The 23,081-nt window shown below is 41.5% G+C and overlaps 1 protein-coding gene across 2 annotated transcripts; it reads right to left on the bottom strand.

The window, feature by feature from the left end:
• Positions 1–12,339: 12,339 nt before the first annotated feature.
• LOC148850181 (uncharacterized) lies at positions 12,340–13,900 on the bottom strand. Of its 2 annotated transcripts, none has more exons than XM_088945462.1 (2): positions 13,779–13,900; positions 12,340–13,525 (listed from the first exon to the last, which is right to left on the bottom strand). In XM_088945462.1, exons 1-2 carry the CDS (start codon positions 13,809–13,811, stop codon positions 12,479–12,481), a joined length of 1,080 nt encoding a protein of 359 aa, XP_088801588.1. In that variant the 5' UTR covers positions 13,812–13,900; the 3' UTR covers positions 12,340–12,478. The 2 variants fall into 2 exon arrangements, with proteins under 2 accessions (XP_088801588.1, XP_088801590.1); XM_088945464.1 differs by having other exon boundaries at positions 13,644–13,787.
• Between the last annotated feature and the right edge of the window lie 9,181 nt (positions 13,901–23,081).

Raw genomic sequence — 23,081 nt, 5'->3', positions numbered from 1 at the left:
TTGGAGGAGCCATTTACGTGAAGGATCCAGGGCTCCTCATCCCAGTTCGCGCTTGGCCTAACCAGGAGAGATGCCACACTGGTTGTTACTTCACAAGGTTCAGACTCTATTGGATTGGGAGCTTCAGGTTCACCCGAACTAGGGATCTCGAGCTCAACTGGCCCAAGGGCTTCGAGGCTGAATGTGCACTCGGCGATAAAATCTGCTAAGGATTGGGCCTTAATGGCAGTCCGTGGCTTATACTGAAGGTCGTACTCACTTAGCTCGATGGCCCACTTCGTCAGCCAAGACGATGACGGTGTGAGCCTGGAAATATGGGTGGAGTTTCCGAGCTGCAGTTACCAGTGCGCATGCTAACTTTTCTATATGCGGGTATCTCGTCTCTGCTCCCTACAGAATTTTACTAACATAATAGACGGGCTGCTGGACCCGATCTACTTCTTTTATTAGTACCGAACTGACCACCTCGTCGCTTGCCAAGAGGTACAATTCTAAGACCTCACCCTCCTCGGGCCTGGCTAAGGTTGGCACAGTAGCGAGGTAGATCTTTAGCTCGTCGAACGCGAGCTGACAGTCTCGGGTCCATTCGAAACCTTTGCCTTTGATTGCCTTAAAGAAAGGCAGACAGCGGTATACTGATTTCGACATGAAGCGGCTCAGAGCGGCTATGCGGCCGTTTAGCCTCTGAACTTCTTTTACTTTTTTGCAGCGTGGTCTCATATCTAGGATGGCCTTTATCTTGTCCGGGTTGGCCTCAATACCGCGACGGTTGACAATGTACCCTAGGAACTTACCCGAGGTGACACTGAAGACACATTTGTTGGGGTTCAGCTTCATGCTAAATCAACGCAGAATTTGGAAGACAGAATCTAAGTCTTGTATTAATTCCTGTGAGAACTACGTCTTGACGACCATGTTGTTTCTATAGGGAGTGGAAGAGGGACGTTCATGGCAGGAAGGTTTACGGGCGCCACTGTTTGTGGCGCATTCAAGCTAGGGATCCCATCCACGGGAAGGGTGATGGTGAACTGTCCGATGCACACCACAGGGACTTGGAGTTGTTCCCCGGTGGTGTTCGTCTCTGTGCCACGTCCGACATTGCTGGAAGAATCCATGAGTGTTGGAGTTTTTAGAAGAATAGGAAGTTATGAGAGTTTTAGAGGGAGGCTTTTAGAAGCGTTCCCACTGATGGCGCCAATTGATGGTGTGCAATCCGGCCGGTCCTACCTGTCGACGACCATGCCTCTGAACGGAGCTACAGGAAACCTGAAACAGAGAAGATGAGGGAACTACGGGGGGAAACCGGTGAAATTGCCCGAAGCTCAAGTTAGTATTCTCTCAAAGGCAAGATAAAACCAGATGGCGCAAAGTTCACATACCTTGTTCTTGGGGGGTAGGGAGCCTTTTATAACCACTTTGCGCACTCACTTCGAGGCTTCTGTCAGGTTGGTATGATTATCTTTGTGCTCCTGCCAATTCAGGTGTCATCACCTTTGCTGGGACAAAACCACCACTGCTCTCTTTGTCGGAGCCGTCTCTGCAACTGGAGAAGGTGGTAACAAGTGGCGATGGTAGGTGGCCATTTGAGTGCGGCTGTCAAGTGTCAGATCCCAGGTCAGTCAGGTGCGCCGCCCCTGGGTACGGACTATCTCGGTGTCAGGCGAGGTACGGTTATTTAGTTTGGTGTCCTGGAGGCGAAGTGCTGGAGTGGTGGGCGAGGTGAAGTCTTGAGTTCGGATAGGGGAGTGTCCCAAACTGTCGTGGGGCGGGTCAGTTCTGGTCGTTGCCTTGTGTGAGGCTTGGGGCCTAAGGGAGAGTTTGGGCTCCTTGTAGGGAGTTCGGACTATTGGTAGGGAGTTCAGACTCTTGGTTCCTCCCTTTGGTGCTCGCGCCTTGGACGCGCTATTGTGCCGAACTATTGCCTTTGCCACGTGTTGCGTAATGACGAGGTCAGACCAAATCTATTAGACAATTTTTGTATGCCCTTAGCCTCAATCAAAATGATGTACTTTATGAGTTTATTGTAAATGAATAAAAGTGCATATTTGATTCATGTTCCCTTGGTATGTTTCGGTGTAATACCCTTAAACTGTACACTTAATGAGACTCGTGTTAGTTTAGAATGTTCACAACCAGTGGGTCGGTCTGGGGAGACCTATCCTGACAAGGCTGACACTGTGGTGCCACCAAGTCGGTTGGGGTGGCTTGTCTCAGCTGCCGAGGTGAGACCCTAGGCACATACAATGTAGGATTAATTGAATCTTTGAACTGTACCAGATTTTCAGTATTGCCCTACACATTGGAGATTGATGGGCAAAACTGGAAAGTTACACCCGACCCCTAGACTCGATTATGATACCGCATTAAGTGTCGGATTGGGCTGTCTTTGATGTACCAATCAGTGGGATCCTTAGCGAGGGTCAAAACTTGGGTATGTTGGGACAGTCTGAGAATTCATCTGAGTGGGTGATCATACTGACAGAATCATCCCCTTTGTCGGACAAAGGTAATGATCGGGGATGCACTCTCACTGATGGAAACCAAGACTACCGACAGCCGATTTCAATCGTTGAGATTTGTTTTGCAAAATATATTTCATATGAGATATAAAAGTATATATATTATAGTTTCGAAATGATTTGCAAAAGGTTTTAATTCGTAGGATCCATATAAACAGAGAGTGCAACACTGTTCCTTGTAGCCGAGGGAGAGGTCCTCTCTTGTCGGGCAGTGTATGATCATTATGGGCTAAGAGGTTAAGTGTAAGACCATTGAGGATAATACCTGATGGGCTAATCTTGCATCTGCCCACAGTCCCTGGGTGTTACAAGGTGGTTTTGCCCAGGGACCACTTAGGGTAAGTGCTGAGCCCATAGAGACCATGACAGTGTATTCGGCCATGCCTTGTAACAAAGGCTGGGCTGAACCCATGTGGCTGATGTATAGATCAATGTTTGGGTCCCACGCCATACAAGGAAGCCCAACTGGGCAGCAGTTTGGAAGGCTAAATGAATACATAACCTTAAATGGGCCTTAAGCCCATTTCAAACTAGGCTAATTTGATAAGTCACTTAAGGGGCGAATTCTGAGATGGATCAGATGATAGGATTGGGCCCAGACCCTATCCAATTACAGAGTCCAATTTAGATCTGGAAGCCTTCTAATTAGATTAGGAGATGGCTGATCTAATCTCTAGATAAGATAAGAGTTATCCCTTATCACTTAACGGGACTTGTAATCCAAATATGATTTGGGTTAGCAACTCTTAATAGGATTAGGTGCTGATCCCTTAGAGATTATAAAAGGAGGAGGGGGCGACAGTTTTTAGACATGCAAGTTACACACTCTTGTCTTCAGAGCTGAAGTTACAAGAAGAGAGAACTCTGCACCCTACAAATACTCTCTTGTCGCTTCCTTCCTACAGCCGTCGCCTCCAGCAGTTCGATCTCCAGTTCTTGGGAGAAATCAAGATTTGATCTTGATACCAATCTTTTGGAGAAAAGATTGGTTGGAGTTGTATTCACAAGCCATCCAATTGATTCTTACAAAGGGTCAAGTTCTTTTGGAAGAACACTGTTGATTCTGCTCCACCCTGCACTGCGCCATCTTCAATGGGAGCAGATTTTGGATCATTCCTTGGCGTGAATACTTCCATTGGGAGATACTTTTTCTCTATATCTGCAATCTTTGGGTGTCCATATGATGGATATATTGGACAAAGTGGTCCTAGCTTATGCTGGTCTTAGCTTCTGAAAAACTGGACAAAGTGGCAAAGAATCCTGCCCCGGAGCGTCCGGGTGACAGGGCTTCTGAGGCCCGAAAGAGAGACTATCAGGAATGGGAGGAGAAAAACTCCCTTGCCCGGTGTTACATCATTGCCTCCTTGGACAACCCAATACAGAGACAGTTCGATCAGTTCCAACTTGCCAATGACATATTGGACAGTCTCAGGATGATGTATGAAGAGTAGAATCGTTCTACTCGACAAAATAAATTGAAACAGTTCATGACCGCACAAATGTCAAAGGGCCAACAAGTTCACGACCATTGTCTTCGGATGATGGAATACATCAACGAACTAGAGGCTCTTCGATCTAGGTTGGACCTTGCAACCCAGATAGATGCTATCCTTAAATCTTTGCCTCCTTCCTTTAATCCGTTCATCATGAACTATAACATGAACAAGCTAAATGTCAGCTTGCAAGAGCTCAACAATATGTTGCAAAGAGCCGAAGAACTGATTAGAAATGATGAGCCTGTAGCTATGCATGTTGAAGCTAGCAAAACAGGCAAGGGAAAGAGGAAGGCAAAGAAGCCTCAGAAAAAAGCCACTAAGGGTAAGAAGCAAAAAAAAGACAAAGCATCAGATGTCTGTCATTTCTGCAAGAAGACCGACCACTGGAAAAAGAATTGTCCTGCCTACTTGGAATCCAAGAAAGGTAATTTTGAAATTTGTGTTACAGAAACCAAATTATTGGTAGCTTCTGCGTCCTGGTGTATTGACTTCAGGGCTTCAACTCATGCGTGTAACTCACTGTAGGGGTTCAAGGTAAGCAGAAGGCTAAGTGAAGGAGAAGTCACTCTCTACTTGGGAACCTACTGCAACTGTTGCAGCCGCGGCAATAGGAACCGTGGAGTTAATTTTTAGAGAATGAACTATTATACTGAAAGATTGTCTTTATGTACAAAATTTAAGGAGAAATTTGATTTCTGTCTCAAAACAGTGTGCAGATGGTTATTCTGTTTTTTTTAGTAATACGATTACTATTAAAAAAAATAACAGATTCATCGCATACAGGGAACTGGAGAACGGTCTCTATGTTCTACATCATTCTCTAGAAACTAACATAACCAAAACTACGTCCGCTGAAATCCCCAAGAAGATAGCCCGTGATACAGTTAATCCCACGTATCTGTGGAATTACCGACTTGGCCACATCGGTGTTGACCGAATCACAAGGTTGGTAAATGATGGTTCTTTGTTTTTCTAACTGTAGAAGATCTTCCCACCTGTGAGCTTTGCCTACAAGGCAAGATGACGAAACAACCATTTAACGGTAAGCCTAAAAGATGTACAGGCACACTTGACCTAATACATACTGATGTATGTGGTCCCTTGAGTGTCAGGACACGAAATCAACACGTGTATTTCATCACCTTCATAGATGATTTCTCATGATATGGTTACGTGTACATAATGTACGGAGAGAAATTAAGGCCCTTCGATCAGATCGAAGTGGTGAGTATCTCTCTGATGAATTCAGGGACTACTTAAAGGACAATGGGATAGTATCACAATTAGCTCCTCCTTCTACACCACAACTTAACGGTGTTTCAGAGAGGAGGAATAGGACCTTATTGGATATGGTTCGGTCACTTCTCATTCACTCAGAGTTACCCACATCTTTTTGAGGTTACGCATTAGAAACTGCGATTTACGTGCTGAATCGGGTTCCAACCAAATCGGTTTAAAACACTCCATATGAACTTTGGACTGGAAATAAACCAAGTGTCAGACAGTTGAAGATTTGGGGTTGTCTGACACACGTTAAAAGAACGAGTGCGGACAAGTTGGAATTCAAGACCAGTCGTTGCCTATTTGTAAGCTACCCAAAAGGCTCTGTAGGTTCCTATTCTCTGACCCAAGTGAGCAGAAAGTGTTCTGTAATCGAAATGCACAATTCTTGGAGACCGATTACATCCTGGACACCCATTGTCAGGAAATTGTTCTTGATGAGGGGAGCTCAGGAGCAGTGGGAGATGTCCCGCAAGATCCAGGTAGTGACCAACCTAGAAGATCCACTCGGGTATCCAGGCCACCGGTCCGTTATGGTTATGACCAAAATAGTTACCTGGTGGAAACCATGACTAGTGAGGAAGATCCTGTGACTTACGCGAAAGCTATGTTGGACATAGATTCCTAGAAGTGGGTGGAGGACATGAGAGCAGAGATGGACTCAATGGAGACCAATGGAGTCTGGACTCCAGTAGATCCACCCTCCGGGTTAAAAGCAATCGGTTGCAAATGGATTTACAAGAGGAAGAAAGGCCCTGATGGTTGGGTTGAGACCTTCAAAGTTCGTCTGGTGGCGAAAGGGTACACTCAGAAAGAGGGCATCGATTATGAGGAAACCTTTTCGCCTGTGGCCATGCTTAAATCCATTAGGATTTTGTTAGCTGTAGCAGCCTATCATGATTATGAGATTTGGCACATGGATGTCAAAACTGCATTCCTGAATGGAGATCTTACTAAATATATCTATATGCAACAGCCGCAAGGCTTCATTGTTGTAGGTCAGGAAAACATGGTATGTAAACTTAATAGATCCATTTATGGACTTAAGCAAGCTTCTAGAAGTTGGAACATCCGTTTTGACTCTGCTGTCAAATCGTTTGATTTCGAGCAGAATCCAGATGAACCCTGTGTTCATAGGAAATACAGTGGAGATAAGGTTACCTTCTTGGTTCTGTATGTAGATGACATTCTACTCATTGGGAATGATGTAGGAATGTTAACTACGGTGAAAGTATGGCTCTCATAGTAATTCTACATGAAAGATCTTGGAGAAGCTTCCTATATACTAGGTCTTCGACTCTATAGCGATAGATCGAAGTGGATAATAGGATTATCCCAATCTGCTTACATTGACAAAATAGTCAAAAGATACAGCATGTAAAACTCCAAGAAAGGAAATGTTCCTTTCAGGCACGGAGTCACTCTCACAAGACTTCTGAGGAGATTGATGGCATGAAAGACGTTCCCTATGCCTCTGCCGTAGGGAGCATCATGTATGCCATGCTGTGCACTCGTCTTGACATTGCTCAGGCAGTGAGTGCAGTAAGCAGATTTCAGGCCAACCCAGGGCAGGAGCACTGGACTACTGTGAAAAACATACTTAAGTACATTCAAAGGACAAAAGAGTTTTGTCTGGTATTCGATGGTAATTCACTACAGATCCAAGGGTATACAGATGCCGATTTCCAGTCGGATCCAGATGATAGAAAGTCTACATCTGGATATGTTTTCACGATAGGATCATTGCTGTTTGCTGAAAAAGCAGCAAACAGGGGTCCATTGTAAACTCCACGACCGAGGTCGAGTACATTACCGCAAATGAGGCTGCCAAAGAAGCCGTGTGGATGAAGAAGTTCGTTCACGAATTGGGAGAAGTTCCGTCCAGAACATCACACATCCCATTGTTTTGTGACAACAATGGAGCCATTGCTCAGGCTAAGGAGCCACAAGCCCACTCGAAGTCGAAGCACATCGAGAGGAAGTACCATGTACTACGGGAGATTGTTGGTAGAGGGGACGTCCTGATTCAGTAGGTAGCGTCAGCATAAAATGTAGCAGACCCATTGACGAAGCCACTATCACAGAAAGTGTTTGAGAAACACGTGGAAAGCATGGGACTCCGATTAGTACCTGGTTGGACCTAAGTGCAAGTGGGAGCTGTTAGACAGTTTTTGTATGCCCTTAGCTTTAATCAAAATGATGTACTTTATATGTTTATTGTAAATGAATAAAAGTGCATATTTGATTTATGTTCCCTTTGTATGTTTCTGTGTAATACCCTTAAACTGGACACTTAATGAGACTCGTGTTAGTTTAGAATGTTCACAGCCAGTGGGTCGGTCTGGGGAGACCTATCCTGACAAGGCTGACACTGTGGTGCCACCAAATCGGTTGGGGTGGCTTGTCTTAGCTGCCGGGGTGAGACCCTAGGCACATACAGTGTAGGATTAATTGAATCTTTGAACTGGACCAGATTCCAGTATTGCCTTGGACCTTGGAGATTGATGGGCAAAACTGGAAAGTTACACCCGACCCCTAGACTCGATTATGATACCGCATTAAGTGTCGGATTGGGCTGTCTTTGATGTACCAATCAGTGGGATCCTTAGCGAGGGTCAAAACCTGGGTATGTTTGGACAGTTTGAGAATTCATCTGAGTGGGTGATCATAGTGACAGAATCAGCCCCTTTGTCGGACAAAGGTAATGATCAGGGATGCACTCTCACTGATGGAAATCAAGACTACCGACAGCCGATTTCAATCGTTGAGATTTGTATTATATTATGGTTTCGAAATGATTTGCAAAAGGTTTTAATTCGTATGATCCATATAAACAGAGAGTGCAACACTGTTCCTTGTAACCGAGGGAGAGGTCCTCTCTTGTCGGGCAGTGTATGATCATTATGGGCTGAGAGGTTAAGTGTAAGACCATTGAGGATAATACCTGATGGGCTAATCTTGCATCTGCTCACAGTCCCTGGGTGTTACAAGGTGGTTTGGCCCGGGGACCACTTAGGGTAAGTGTTGGGCGCATAGAGACCATGAGATGATTTTCATGGGGTGCACTGTCCATAACAGTGTATTCGGCCAGGTCTTATAACAAAGGCTGGGCTGAACCCATGTGGCTGATGTATAGATCAATGTTTGGGTCCCACGCCATACAAGGAAGCCCAACTGGGCAGTAATTTGGAAGGCTAAATGAATACATAACCTTAAACGGGTCTTAAGCCCATTTCGAACTGGGCTAATTTGATTAGTCACTTAAGGGGTGAATTCTGAGATGGATCAGCTGATAGGGTTTGGCCCAGACCCTATCCAATTACAGAGTTCATGATCTAAATAAGATTTAGATCTGGAAGCCTTCTAATTAGATTAGGAGATGACTGATCTAATCTGCAGATAAGATAAGAATTATCCTTTATCACTTAAAGGACTTTAATCCAAATATGATTTGGGTTAGCAACTCTTAATGGGATTAGGAGCCGATCCCTTAGAGATTATAAAAGGAGGAGGGGGCGACAGCTTTTAGACATGCAAGTTACACACTTTTGTCTTCAGAGCTAAAGTTACAAGAAGAGAGAACTCTGCACTTTACAAATACCTTCTTGCCGCTTCCTTCCTGCAGCCGCCGCCTCCAGCAGTTCGATCTCCAGTTCTTGGAAGAAATCAAGATTTGATCTTGATACCAATCTTTTGGAGTTTATTCACAAGCCATCTAGTTGATTTTTGCGAAGGGTTAAATTCTTTTGGAAGAACACTACTAATTCTGCTCCACCCTGCACTGCGCCATTTTCAGTGAGAGCAGATTTTGGATTCTTCCTTGGGCGTGAATATTTCCATCGGGAGATACTATTTTTTTGTATCAGGTATTATCCCTCCCTACTCCATTTGGTTCACATCTAGTTCAGTTTATGATTCAAGAATGATCATTGAAAATATGATTTTTTTAAATAGAAAATTTGATTCTCAGTTGTAGGAAGAGAAAACTTTTTGAAATTCGCCCCATTAATCCACAAACTTTGGGTGTCAATATGATGGATATCCTATTCCTTCACAACCGAATTGGATAATCATCGCAGCTTGCAACAGTGTTTAATTTCAATCGAAAGCTCGCTATTTGTTTGCCATCGTCAGCCTCATAGGATGGAGTTGTTTTCTTTGGCAATGGGCCTCATACGGTGGTTCCAGCCTTCCAGGCATCGACCTATTGGAGACACTTCAATTGGAGAAGAATCTTGTAGAGTTGGATGTGGGTGCTTCAAGAATAGGGTTCAATTCTTCACTCTTGACCCGACAAACGACGTGCTCCGACTTTAACCTCCATCCGATTCGCAGAGGCTCCACAAATTTTCTCTCTCTGATTTATTAGGATTTGTATTAACAATTCTGCACTATTTTTTTTGGACTAACTACGTGAATTTTAATTTATAGACGTTTGAATGAAAATTTACTTTTCCATCAAAGGAGATGGATGGGTTCGATAATTCAGAGGCACATTCCCAAATAACAATATTACACCAAAAAATGTAGGAAATTAAATTTTAATCGGATATTCAAACCTCAACTAGAAATTGCAAAAAATGTAATCGGAAAACTCACTCCGTTCTGCTTTAAATAGTCAACATCCGTCCAGCAGTCCTCCCCTTTGACGACATCAGCAGGCCAGTACTGACTTGGTATGGTGGTGGAGATCGATGATGTAATCGCGGCCACAAGAGAATCGTAGTCGAGGAGATCGATCTAGAAGAGGCGGAGAGATTGTGACTCTTCTCCTCGTCGATGTGCCATTATCTTCTGAACTCAATAGCAGTCAGCCAGGTAGAACCAAATTAGTCGAGCAAGACAATGTTTGAGCAGCATCATGAGGAAGAAGATGAACAGTGTTCGGGCAAATTAAGGAGTTGCTTAAACGGGTTATTATAATTCATAAAAAGGTAAAATATGTATTTTGAAAAAAAAAATCATCTTTTTAACGTTTTATATCTTGTTCATTGATGTAAGGGAAGTATTTATTGAATTTTTTGATGGAAGGTAGGTTTTTGTATTTTACCCTATACAAAATAATAAATCATTCAATTCGGCCACTTGAGCGGTTATCGAGCTGTCTGTTAATTACACACAAGGTGGATTAAAAGGAATAGAATCGAACAGAAATACCACGTTTACTTTAATAGCAAATAAGAGAGAAACAAGTAAAAAAAAGCTATGAATGGATTAAACATGGATAGGGTTTATCAAATTTATATCAAAAGGTTATTTTCAGGAAAATAAATTAGGGATAACGATGGTTTTTAAAACTGAACCGGTCAGGGGTCCAGTTACTGGTTTGAAGGGTCTGATCATTCGACCCAAATAGTTGATTCATTTTGACAAAAGAATAAATTATTAAAAAATTTGAAAAACGGTCAAAACCGTTCAAATGATTAATCGTCGGTTCAGTGATTTATTGACTAAAATCAACGAATTTGGGGAAAAAACAATTTTTAGGAATAATGAAACTGATCAGGTGACCGATTATCGGTTTTTCTCATCCGTCCATCTGGTCCGATCTGATTTTAAAAACCATGATGATAATGCTGCGTAGCATTTTTCTATAAAATTAATTCTTTGCCTAATTTTCCCTGTTTTTTATGTGTGAATCAACATATTGGTAGGGGGGGGGGGGGACGAGAAACAAAACCACCCGAGAAAAAAAAGTAAAAAAACTAATGAAAGAGGACTTGCTGAATCTTTACAAGATCTAAAAGGATGTAAAAGACATGCTGGAGAATTAGAAAAAAAAAAATCACAACACTCCAGCAGACCTCTTTGAGGTGAACAGTGCAGTGTGCACCAAAACCAAAAAGGAATTGGGCAACGCAGATGTCTGGGACTTGAAAAAATAGGAGACGAGAGAATGCTTTTTTTGTAGTTTTATGGCATGGGAGGATACATTGACTGACTGATTTAAGATTTCAAGGTTGTGCCAGACTACTCACTCACAAGTTGCAGCATTTGGTTGATGCCAATAAATTCATAAAGATTTGGGATTTGTTTTTTTGTGTGATTTAAAATTAGGATATCCATTAGAGCTCTGTCTGTTGAAATCCTAAAGTAGTAATCCGCGGAAGAACAAAGGTAGGTGAAAAAATAGAGGAATCCTAAAACGATCTCCTGTTTGTCTTCTTCTAAGGTAAAGAAATGGGCCCATTCAAAACGGTTAATTTGTGCTTTCAGATGAGATGCATGGAGAACGAACATCGATGAAATCTTCTTTTTTTTTTTTTTTCTTTATCAGATACTTCTGAGAGGCTCAGAACCCATTGTACATAACGTGACTTTAGAGTGACTAGTCAATACCAAAGTGCAGAGTTGGGAAAGAACCCATTGTACTGGGAGTGGGAGGGGCCCTTGTATTGGAGGATTCTTTATTTGAAATTTTGAATCCTGAGAATTCATAGAGAATATTTGGTGCTGCTTTCTATGGCCCGGCTATCATGCGACAACCATCGTACCTTGCGTAGAGAACCACTGTATATATTTGAACCCAATCCATATATCCTCTTATTATTAATCAACTCCCAAGCCTCAAATAATTTCCTTATATTACCTAATACCTAGACATTTCATATATATTTTAGGTCTATTTTTTCCCTTTTGTTACGCAATTGCCTACAGCTATTATTCCATGTCTATTCCATCCTGTCCCTTTCCTCTATTTTTTCTGGTTCTGGTGTAATCTCGTTTTGGGCCTTTGGCTGCCATCAAAGCGCATATTTACACACATCTCACAAGTCACACCACAAAAGGTCACGTCGCGGGCATCCTTCCTCACCGTAAAAGCATCACGCTTTAATCATGACAACCACCACTACTCCCACCACCGCCACCACCGCCTCTCATGTCTAAAGTCTAACTGTCTAAGCACAGACTACAACCATCACCATTGCAGATTCTCTCCTTTCTCTCACCCTATTTTATTAAAAAATTCAAATTATCAACCCAATAAAGAGGGAAATGACTCAAGGAGAGAGAAATCATAAAACATACGAGCACAACTACACAAGGAAGATTGTCAACAGAGCTCAGACCTCAAAAATTTTGAAGTAAGCGGATTTCGAATGACAAACAACATAAAATTTAATTAAATTTGGATTAAAAAAACTTAAAAATACAAAAGTGGGAATAAACGAGAGAGACTTGTTATTGAGTTTCCCGTGGCACATCTGTAATTGAGAGTTCCTTTAACCATTCAAATGTGCGACGGTGAGACATGGCTTGCTTTCCCTCATCCTGCTGCTGTTGTTTCACGAGAGATGTTTGATCAAGATCACTTTCACTCACGTTTGAGTTTCTTTTGTTACTTTTGGTCTTAGTAACAAGTACCCTCGAAGAAACTGTTTCAACTGCACTAACTGAACACTTACAGCTACTCAATCCACTCTTGTCGAGAAAACTTTGTTTCTGCGTTGTTTTCTTCTCTATTTTGGCCTCATCAAGACTGCTTCTGCCACCACAGGTACCATTCCTGGTAGTATGACTGCTACTGCTGTTACTGCTGTTATAACTCTTGTTTCTGTTCCGTCGCTTGAGGTCGTCCAACTCAATCTCCGGCGTCCGTACTACGCCCACTCGGAAAAGTCCCCATATCGTCGATCGCCTGTCCCGGTTACCTGCATTCCCCGGCCGAGCAGTAGCATTCGAATACCACAACTGAGGTTTTGGACTAGGGTGGGTATGAAAATGGTTCTTCACTCTTGGCTTATATCTGGTGGCGTTGACGGAACTGCTACTCGACGAGTTATGGCTTCTGCAACTGCTGCTTCTGCTGCTTACGCTGGTAAAACCACAAGAAGAACTATGCTCTAAGGACTCTGACCTCGAACCGCAACGACTAAAATTCCGACTATCTTGACGGAATCCGGCCAACCCACTATCAGAGCTAACCGACAGTCGTAAAGGTAAAATCTGGCCCTGAAAGAACACGTCGTCGGCTGCACACATTTCTGATTCTGTCAAAAGAGATGCACCCCATGAACCGAATTCGAAATCCTCTTCCTCTTCAAGAGCTTTAATTTCCTCACTTGAATGCTTCTCTCTCTTGATTTCCATAATCGGAAGATCAGAGAGCGACAAGGCTTCTGCTTCGTCCTGTTCTTCTTCTTCACGAGAATTGAAGGCCACCCACTTTACCTCGCTACCTCTATTCTCCATCTCCAGAATTCTTTCAGCAGAAACACCAGCCGTTTCCTGCGAACATGCAAAGATGGGAAGAAAGAATGAAGAAATGTATGGAGAGTGAAATACTTGAATCCTTAGACAAATAAAATATGGTAAAGCGGTCAAACAAAAAAATAAAAAAGAAAACCTTTAACGAAACGAATAAATTAAGAGGAAAAAGTGAAGATTTGCAGTGCAAAGATGAGCCAAATTAACAAGCGAGAGAAGCCTAGAAGAAAGCAACTGTAATTGCCGGGGAGGGTATTTGCTATTAGCCTATTACCTTCCGAGTAACGACCACTCGGCACGCTTTCATATATTTGAATGCTTTGTGTTTTGGTTTGGTTAGTGGGAAGTTGGGATCGATATTAATTAATTAATGTTCTTATTCTTTTGGGTAATGTGTGATGGCTTTGTTCGTATTGCCCCACTCACCACATATATATGTACTACAAAACAAAACGACCTCTATTTATTACCTAAGACACGCTTAGAGAGGAGTCGGTGAGCTTGACTCAACTGGATTTTTTTTGTCCTTTAATCTTTCTTAATCTGTGATTTTAAAGAAAAAGTTGGCCTCCTAGGGTCTTTGGTTCATCGTCCTAATCGGAATGGTCTATGAACTATGCTCATAATCCGTTTGGTTCAGAAATGAATTGGAATTAGTTGGAATGAAGTTTCATTTTTAAAGAAGGGGGAGAGAATGACAATTCTTTCAAATGAAGAAATGTTATTCCACTTAGAATGAAAATGGATTTCAATTCCGTCCAACCAAACAATAGAATTTAAAATGACCCCTTCAAGGTTCTGATTCTAGACCTTTATTCCTAAAAACCAAATGAGCCCATTCTATTTGTAAATTGTAATATAATATACGTAACTATAATATTTTAATAATATTCCAACATTTAAACTGAAAAAGATCTGCCGTGTCAGAAATGGGTCTGGAGCTCTGGCGTAGAGTCTATGCTCAGCCCCCACCTGAAAGCCCAGTCCAGACTATATCGAGGGCCAAGCCTATGTAAACCCCTTATCTTAAGCCCAGACCATGATCGTCCCTGGTTGAGTTGAGGATTTTGCCTTGACACAAAATGTATTCTAATATTTTCTGTGCGACGTGAAGATCCAAATTCCTCTTTTTTTCAAGCAATTCCAGTCAACAATGAATCTCACAGTATTACTTATATTACTATTACTATAATAATAATAATAATAATAATAATAATAATAATAATAATAATAATAATAATAATAATAATAATAATAATAATAATAATGAGTTTGACAGAAAGAAGAAAGAGGAACGACAGACGAGTAACTGTTTGATGGATCCCAGTCGTAGGGCTGAAAAGATTATAATGTTTGTCCTGCATTGGAGATATCAAATCCATCATCTTCGTTCAACGTAGGTTGGTTAGTTGCGAAAACACCCGACCCATATGCTTCCAAAATCTAACGTAGGAAGGAGATAATGCTTCTACTTCTTGGTTGGATCCATCCAAGGGAAAGTGCTGCTCCTGCTCCCACACCACCCTTTCAGAAACGAGACACGTCTACGTTTCTAATGCATGTGTGGCCCAAATTGGTCGGTCTTGGCGTGAGTCTAGTTATATATATAGCTAAATGTATATATATATCCTAAAGTTTAAACCACTTTATTTTCCCTCAAACAACATGCATGCATGTGCAAGTGTAATGTAGTCCCAATCACCCAGTTTGGCTCCTATCAGGAATCGTAGAGGTTGGAATTCAGACTTCAGATACGTGTTTTGGTTTGAACTTTGAAGCCGTCGTCTGCATACACTACATTCTCCAACTCCAGGCATTAGAATATTTAAATTCCCTGTTCTGTTCTGGTCCAGCTTCATGCATGGCGTTTGAGATTTGAGAAGGAGAATGTGAAATTGTGAATGTCTTATGTTATGTGTCTGAAATCTGAATTGCTACCTACGTACAAGGCTACAAATATGAGCACTCGAGTCACGTGCTACGATTATGACTCTCCCCACTTCCCCACTTCCCCACTCCCCACTCCCCACTCCCCACTCCTTAAGGCTTAATTAAGCCCAGTTTTCAATATTAACCTGTTGATGTGCTTCCTTAGGTTAGCTCATAGACTCATAGGTGGTGTCGTGGTGGTTTTTTTTTAATTTTTTTCTGACGTATAAAATATAAATGGATTTGGATAAACCCTATTAAGGGAGGGGTCTCACTTTAGACTTTACTCGTGTTTGAGATTCGCTCCTGCTGAAAATAAAGTTCTTTCATCCCATTTTCATCACTTGCAACGATATCACGCATGGACAACCAGGAAAAGCCATTTTCTGTGCATAGAAAGTGCTTTTGGTATATGGCATTTTCTTTGTCTTTAATTTAAATCCTTTCTACTTTTTTGGGATATCCATATCTCTTATCCAAACACATTTTTTTATTATAAATTAAGTTAGATTTATATAATGATAAATTAGATGCTATTCATAGGCCAAATTCAGGCTTGGCTTTTGCTAAAATTCTAATAGGCCCGGTTTCAAACCTGAGTCCAAAACAGTGTAAAGTTGAATCGAAACCTGATCTATGAACTAGTTTACAGAAAATAGATAAAAAATAAGAAAAGAAAAGATATAAAATAAGTATGCTCTTCTTTTGAAATGCAAGAGCCCGAATGGGCACTACTGGAATTACAAACACAGGCTCTGGGACAAGAAGTGGGTACAGGAATTGGTTGTACATTTAACTTTCTCACAAATTTGAAATTTTGCACACAAACAACTCACTTGCCTTTTATGCTATGTAAAAGCCCGTGCTCAGCAATGAATACCCATTTATTAGTTTAGCCTCTTCTTCAATTAGGATTAATGAGAAAATATAAAAGGCAACGACAATTGCTAAATCTTGAATGAATAATGTGTTGGTTATAATTGATCTGGGTTGGCTTCAGAAGGAATTGTCTGTTTGGAAGTCGTTATTGGAAGTTTGCCCCAAGATTCCTTTTGCGTTTTGGGTAGAGATGTTGCCGGTTAATCGGATATTCAAAATGGGATGTGTCAAAATCATCTCCACGCTATACTGTCGGCCTTCATATACTTCGTTCAAAACATTACACCATTTATTCTCAAAAATAAAAATAAATAAAACAATACAACATTTATTATTATTATTTTTAAAACCCGTAGGCAGCATACAGCATTTAAATGCCTCACTAATTATGGTTCAGTACCATACTATATTATCATTCTTAATGTTTGATTGGATTCTTTTTTTTTTTTTTTTAATTGTAGGATATTATTAATATTAGAGAATGACCTCACCTATAGGTTGAAGGGTTGGTTAAAATGATATCAGGGAGTATCAAATGGTCTTAACGATCGTTGCTCTTATTATAATTAATTAAATTGTAGTAGAAGGTACGAATCATGTGCAGTGATGTTAATAGATGAGGTTAAGTGGTAAATTTGTGTCAGGTCAGGGCTGGGTTGGGTTTATTTCAGCCTGTACTAAATCTTATCCGTTGACACAAGGATTAAAATTTTGTCATTGGGTGTATTGGTCGTTATGTATCCTATTGGGGTCCTTCTGATATGTCCCTATGCAAGATGTTTTGAGGTTCCACCTATTTTAGGGGATAAACATCTAGACGGGTCTTAAGTCGATTCCTCTGAATAAATTTCAAACAAAAAATTTAAGAAAAAAAGAAGAATGAGCCAAGATACTCAGCCTTGTTAAGGCTGCAATTGTTTTCAGCATAAATTCAGACTGGTGAAAAACTCCATTCTTGTTCCATATTTTTACTCGTGTTTATTTTTAGCTTAAGTTTTACATCTAAAATCAATGTAAACCTCATGTAGGGTTGAATTTTACATCGATAATTGATATAAATACTTCATTGATTTTATCGATGCAATATTAACATTGATTATCACACTTCAAAAGGTTCAAATGCTTTACTCATTTTACATTGCTATACTTTTACATCGATGACAGTTTACACCGAAAATATATAGGTTAATGGCTTCAGGTTGAGATAAAATCCATAATAACCCATACTGAACACGACCAATAATGCCAATCACTTGCCCTAGCCTCACTTCTACTTGCTCAGTTTTAGGTCCGTCAATACAAATTTTATAAGATTTTGTTTTTTTTTTCTTTTTATCACAAACCATTTGAGTTATGGTTGATATTCATTACTGTTTTTTGAGGAAACCTCAATATTAGTATTTCTATTGTTAATGTCAACACCCAATTTGATGCCTATATTAATAGTTGACGCACATAAAATGTTGCAATTTGAAACTAATTCTTGCCATTTTCCCCCAAATAAAGGAAGAAAAGGTTGGCCCTGTGGGTTGGATGTTGATTTTTATAAAGAAAATAAAAAGAAGAAATATGCATATCAACAGCCATTGAGAGTTGCATGATCTAAATAATGGAATGCGTGCATCTCGTTGCCTACAAGATTCATCTCGTGATTCCGTCCTCTTATATTACAACTCAACTTACATAAAGAAACTATGCATCATCACGGATTCACGGCTATCTGGTTGCTTAGAAGTTAATACTAAAAAAGCGCTCTTACTCGGTTACTCCTACTCGGCTTGCTAGCCATTTAGGGTTGGCCTGAGCCCACATTCTTGCAGCCGTCCAAGGAATTTTGTATATCGATCGACGGTCGCAGCAGCAGATATCGATGCGAACTCGAGTTAGCCTAATTACTTCCATGATTGACTGCTTGATGTAGCACTCGCTTATTATCCATTGATGATGATCAATGTGCGCTTTAACTATTCGCTCAAATGCCCAATTGATAATGATATTCTAGCTGCAACATAACAGTTTTCATCGAAATCGTGCGCATCGATATAGAAAGAACGCATGAGAACACTATGAAAGGCATAAAATCGTGATCAATTCTATCATATGAATACAGCTGAGCTGAACGTCAATAATATAACCTGATCAAGACCCCAAGTCGCTCATTGAGACACTGATTAATGCACGAATCATGGTACCGTATTTAAAGCCTTCCAATATGAATTCTCTGATAATTAAAGTGGGGTTTCTAGCTAGCATGATGGGATGAGAGGCATTTGGTTCGTGAGGCGATTTAACCGATCAGGGGTCTGGTTATTGGGTTGAATGGTCTGACCGTCCGACCTGAATGATCGGTCCGTTCTAACAAAAAAATTGTATTATAGTCAAAATTGTTTGAACGATTAACCGATCGGTTTAATGGTTTGTTGATCAAAATCAATGATTTTGAGGAAAAAAAAACGATTTTAGAAAAAAACGAACCCAGTCAAATGACTAGTTCCTGGATTTTCCAGTCCGACTGTCCGGTACGAATCGGTTTTGAAAATCATGGGCATAAGCTATTAGCCAAACAACGCATATATGTAATCTGTTTATTGCTGATATTTATTTTTATTTTACTTCATTTTTTTTCTACCACTGAATTTGTATTTTGGGGTTATATGAAACATCTTTCAATAAATTTTAACTAAGAATCCAAGAAAACTGTAGGGTTGTAGAATGACATTATTTAGCATGACACGTCCATCTCCAATTTTGCATCAATGTAGACGCATCGATCCCGAAAAAAAAGCAAACACATGCAAATGTTGGAACGAGGGACACCATTCCGGTAAGGCAAACCAAAATTATAGGATAGGCAAGCCCCATCTGACACAATGCGCGCACTAAGAAGAAGCCAAACCAAGGTTGGGGACCAGGGCCAGCAATCCCGATCCCATACAAGAAGAGAATCATAACACCGTTCCTTTGACAAATACTCATTTTTTATATAAAAAAGAGTTGATGTATACAATCTCCTCAGCCAAGGATCAAATTTTCGATACGCATCGGAAACCTCCCGGTATGTCTTATAGAGAGTGTTTTAGGGTTTAACTCGGTTCAGGGGCAGAAGAGTTTTAGACCGACCCTTTTGAATCAGGTTTACAAAAAAAACTGAAAAAAAAAAAAAGGCTGTATCAGACTGTATCCATATTTTGAACCTTGTCTTCTGCTTGATTTAATAAAAAAAAAGATAAAAAAATGAATTTAAATACAAAAAAGAAAAAGTGAGAGAGAAGGATTTCAGTTAAAAGTATTATTTATTTATTTATTTATTTTTTGAAGCTGATCTATAAAATACTTTAGTTGAAAATAGACGAAATCAATTATGTAACAATAATACAATATTGGCCATGACTTTTCATGGCAGAGTCATTGCTCATGCATGAGCAGAGACAAAAACATCATTGACCCACAATCCAATCTTAAATGAAAGCATTAATACCATGTTTGGTTTGAACTTTGAAGACAAAGGAAGAGAAATGCAGGAAAATATATACAATATTTGTAAAGATTTCTCTATCTTTTATTTCTTTTCCCTATTTTTTCATTTAAACCAAATACAGCCTAATTATATGACGATCATCGTTGTCTCACCCTTAATGGAGAGTCATGGGTTTCATATAACAAATCCATGAGTGTTTGTTTAACTTCCAAAATTTCTAAATGGGACAGAAATATAAACAAATACTGTAGAGTGCAGATAGTAGTCCCCTCCCTTGTTCTTCTTTTTCTCTCCTATCTCTTGCGATTAGCACATCACCTTCATCTTGGATTTCTTATTTAATTTAACTGAACAATAATCGTTGATCCTTTCTAGATCGCCAAGCTGAAATTTTTGTCAACTATGGATTTAATAAGATAGAAACAAAACTAACCCAGAAGCGCGTTAAACTGAAAATGGAAGGCAACTTAACCCGCGGAACAAACTCATGTCCAAACCCGATTAAGACAGATTGGGCTGACGGCTACTCGGCCCATGAACAGGTTAGAGCGATGTTATGGGCATTCTTGGTGTTTTGTATATTAAGGCTTAGTCTGGAAGAGTCAAAGATTAGACCAATGGATGAGGCTCCCACTGATGCGGGGTTTGGGGAGGCACAGATATACAGCAGCCTTACCCTTATGCATACAAAGAGGCTGTTTTTAAGACTTGAACCCTAGTCACCCAAGTTATAATGGAATGATCAAACCTAAAGATGCAAATAAATCTGATCATATTCGAATCATGGTATATTCAAATCTGATCGATTACTATAACCTGTGGATCTGATCCGATTGGATCTAACAAACATTGATTCGAGTCTGATTCCATTAAAGATGTCTAATATTTGAATTTGATCCGATCCGATCTGTTTTGTTTCATTTCATTCTGATTCTGATGAGGGCAGATTTGGCCCTCCAGTGAAATTGTGACACGTGGTACCTCGTGACAACTAGGAAAACACCCAGCCAACAAACTTACGAAGTTGATGACCCACCCGGGCACCAGTCTGGCCGGCCTGGCGCGACCTGCGCGCGGCTTGACGTGTGCCTGCACGACCTGGACCAGCCTAGCGCATGATCCAGCTAAGGCGCCGACCTGACGACCTGGCCTACACACTGACCCGCCGACTGACACAGGCGCCGACCTGACGACCTGGCCTAGACACTGACCCGCCAACTGACGCAAGCACCCCTCTGACAACCCGGCCCAGGCGCCGACCTGGCCGCCTGACAAAAGCGTCAGCCTGACGACCTCGAGGAGTTCACCACCGTACCCCGGTTCTGACAGGATGCGACGAGTCTTACCGTTTGGAGGTTTTTCACCCACCTAACCCGCGAGGACTCCGGTATATAAAGATCTCACCTCCCAAAGGGGAGGGGGAAAAAAAGAAAGGGAAGTAACCCTGCTCTCTAGCTCTCTCATATTATCTTCAAAGCTCTCTACAATAAGAGTGCTAACTTATGCATCGGAGAGCCCCCACCGGGAAAATACCCCCGGGACCTCTGATTCAATTCTCATAGGTCCTTCAGCTCCCGCCGCCTACGAAGATGAGGAAAAGATGCAATTTTTGGAAGTCCCTCAGCTCCCGCCACCCACAAGGAGGAGGAAGAGATGGAGTTCTCGGAGGTCCCTCAGCTCCTGCCACCTACAAGGAGAAAAAGATGGAGTTCTCGGAAGTCCCTCAGCTCCCGCCACCTACAAGGAGGAGGAAGAGATGGAGTTCTCGGAGGTCCCTTAGCTCCCGCCACCTACAAGGAGGAAAAGATGGAGTTCTCGGAGGTCCCTCAGCTCCCGCCACCTACAAGGAGGAGGAAAAGATGGAGTTCTCGGAGGTCCCTTAGCTCCCGCCACCTACAAAGAGAAGGAAAAGATGGAGTTCTCACAAGTCTCTCAGCTCCCGCCACCTACAAAGAGGAGGAAAAGATGAAGTTCTCGTAGGTCCCTCATCTCCCGCAGCCTACAAAGGAAAGAAGACCACCTCATGCTGAGGGCAGTCGGATTGCGCCGCACGAGGGAGCTCCAACATTCTCTAAGGCATCGGCCGCCTAGTAGGGAGTTCGCCAGGCAGTTCGCCACCAGGGAGTTCGCCCCCAGGCAGTTCACCATCAAGGCAGTTCGCCCCCAGGCAGTTCGCCACCAAGGCAGTTCGCCCCCAAGTAGTTCGCCACCAGGGAGTTTGCCACCAGGCAGTTCGCCACCAGGCAGTTTGCCACCAAGGCAGTTCGCCCCTAGGTAGTTTGCCACCCAGGCAGTTCGCCCCCAGGCAGTTCGCCACCAGGGAGTTCGCCACCAGGCAGTTCATCACCAGGCAGTTCGCCACCAAGGCAGTTTGCCCCCAGGCAGTCCGCCACCAAGGCAGTTCGCCACCAGGCAGTTCCCCCCAGGCAGTTCGCCACCAAGGCAGTTCGCCCCAAGGCAGTTCGCCACCAAGGCAGTTCGCCCCAGGCAGTTTGCCCCAGGGAGTTCGCCACCAGGCAGTTCGCCCCCAGGCAGTTCACCACCAAGGCAGTTCGCCACCAAGTAGCTCGTCACTAAGGCACGCCACCACCGGGTCGAATAATGAGGTACTTTGCCAAAAAAATTTACATAACAAAACATTGGTACGTGGCCGAAAACGGTTACATCAGATTCCATTAAAAGGAAAATAATATAACAATTTATATAAAAAATTATTATTTTCATCATATATATACATGTTTTTTATATAAAAAGTATATGTTATTGAATAACATATATGCTATATATTTATATTAATATACAAATAAATAAATAACATATATCAGATCAGGGGTGATCAAATTCGATCTAATTTTTAATCGGATCCTATGAGCCAAGGCCCACCCTCCTTAATTTGGGAAGAGTACAAATGCAAATATGTGGATTGCAAAACCTTGTAAATAGTATTTCTAAGGGGGCATTCTTTTTTCAAATTTTGAGAAGAGTGAAAGTTGGTCGATGGAATTTTGGTTTTCATTGACCAAGAATCCTATGTTCTTTTTTCAGATTTATGTGAGGATTAGGGAAAGTTTATTTTCCTGGATATCACTTATTCGACCATCTCCTAGGTGGGTAATAACTTTCCCACCTAGGGGGAAAGTTGTTAATACTTGAATGGGACAAAAATGCCCTTTCAACATCAGATTTTTATGGATAAAATGGTCATTGCCTTATTTACATGAGAAATAAAATAACATGAATAATGCGCTTATCCGGGTAAGTGTTTTCTAGGAAAAACTTACCCAGTTAATT

Source organism: Nelumbo lutea, chromosome 5 (assembly GCF_056320005.1).
Source record: "Nelumbo lutea isolate HS-2025 chromosome 5, American lotus-T2T, whole genome shotgun sequence".
Lineage (NCBI taxonomy): Eukaryota > Viridiplantae > Streptophyta > Magnoliopsida > Proteales > Nelumbonaceae > Nelumbo > Nelumbo lutea.
This window is presented reverse-complemented; position numbering and strand designations above follow the sequence as displayed.

Coding starts and splice junctions, on each gene's coding strand:
- LOC148850181 (XM_088945462.1), bottom strand. CDS start 13,811: ATGAAAGCGTGCCGAGTGGTCGTTACTCGGAAG. Junction 13,526..13,778: donor GAGTGGTCGTTACTCGGAAG/GTAATAGGCTAA, acceptor GCATGTTCGCAG/GAAACGGCTGGTGTTTCTGC.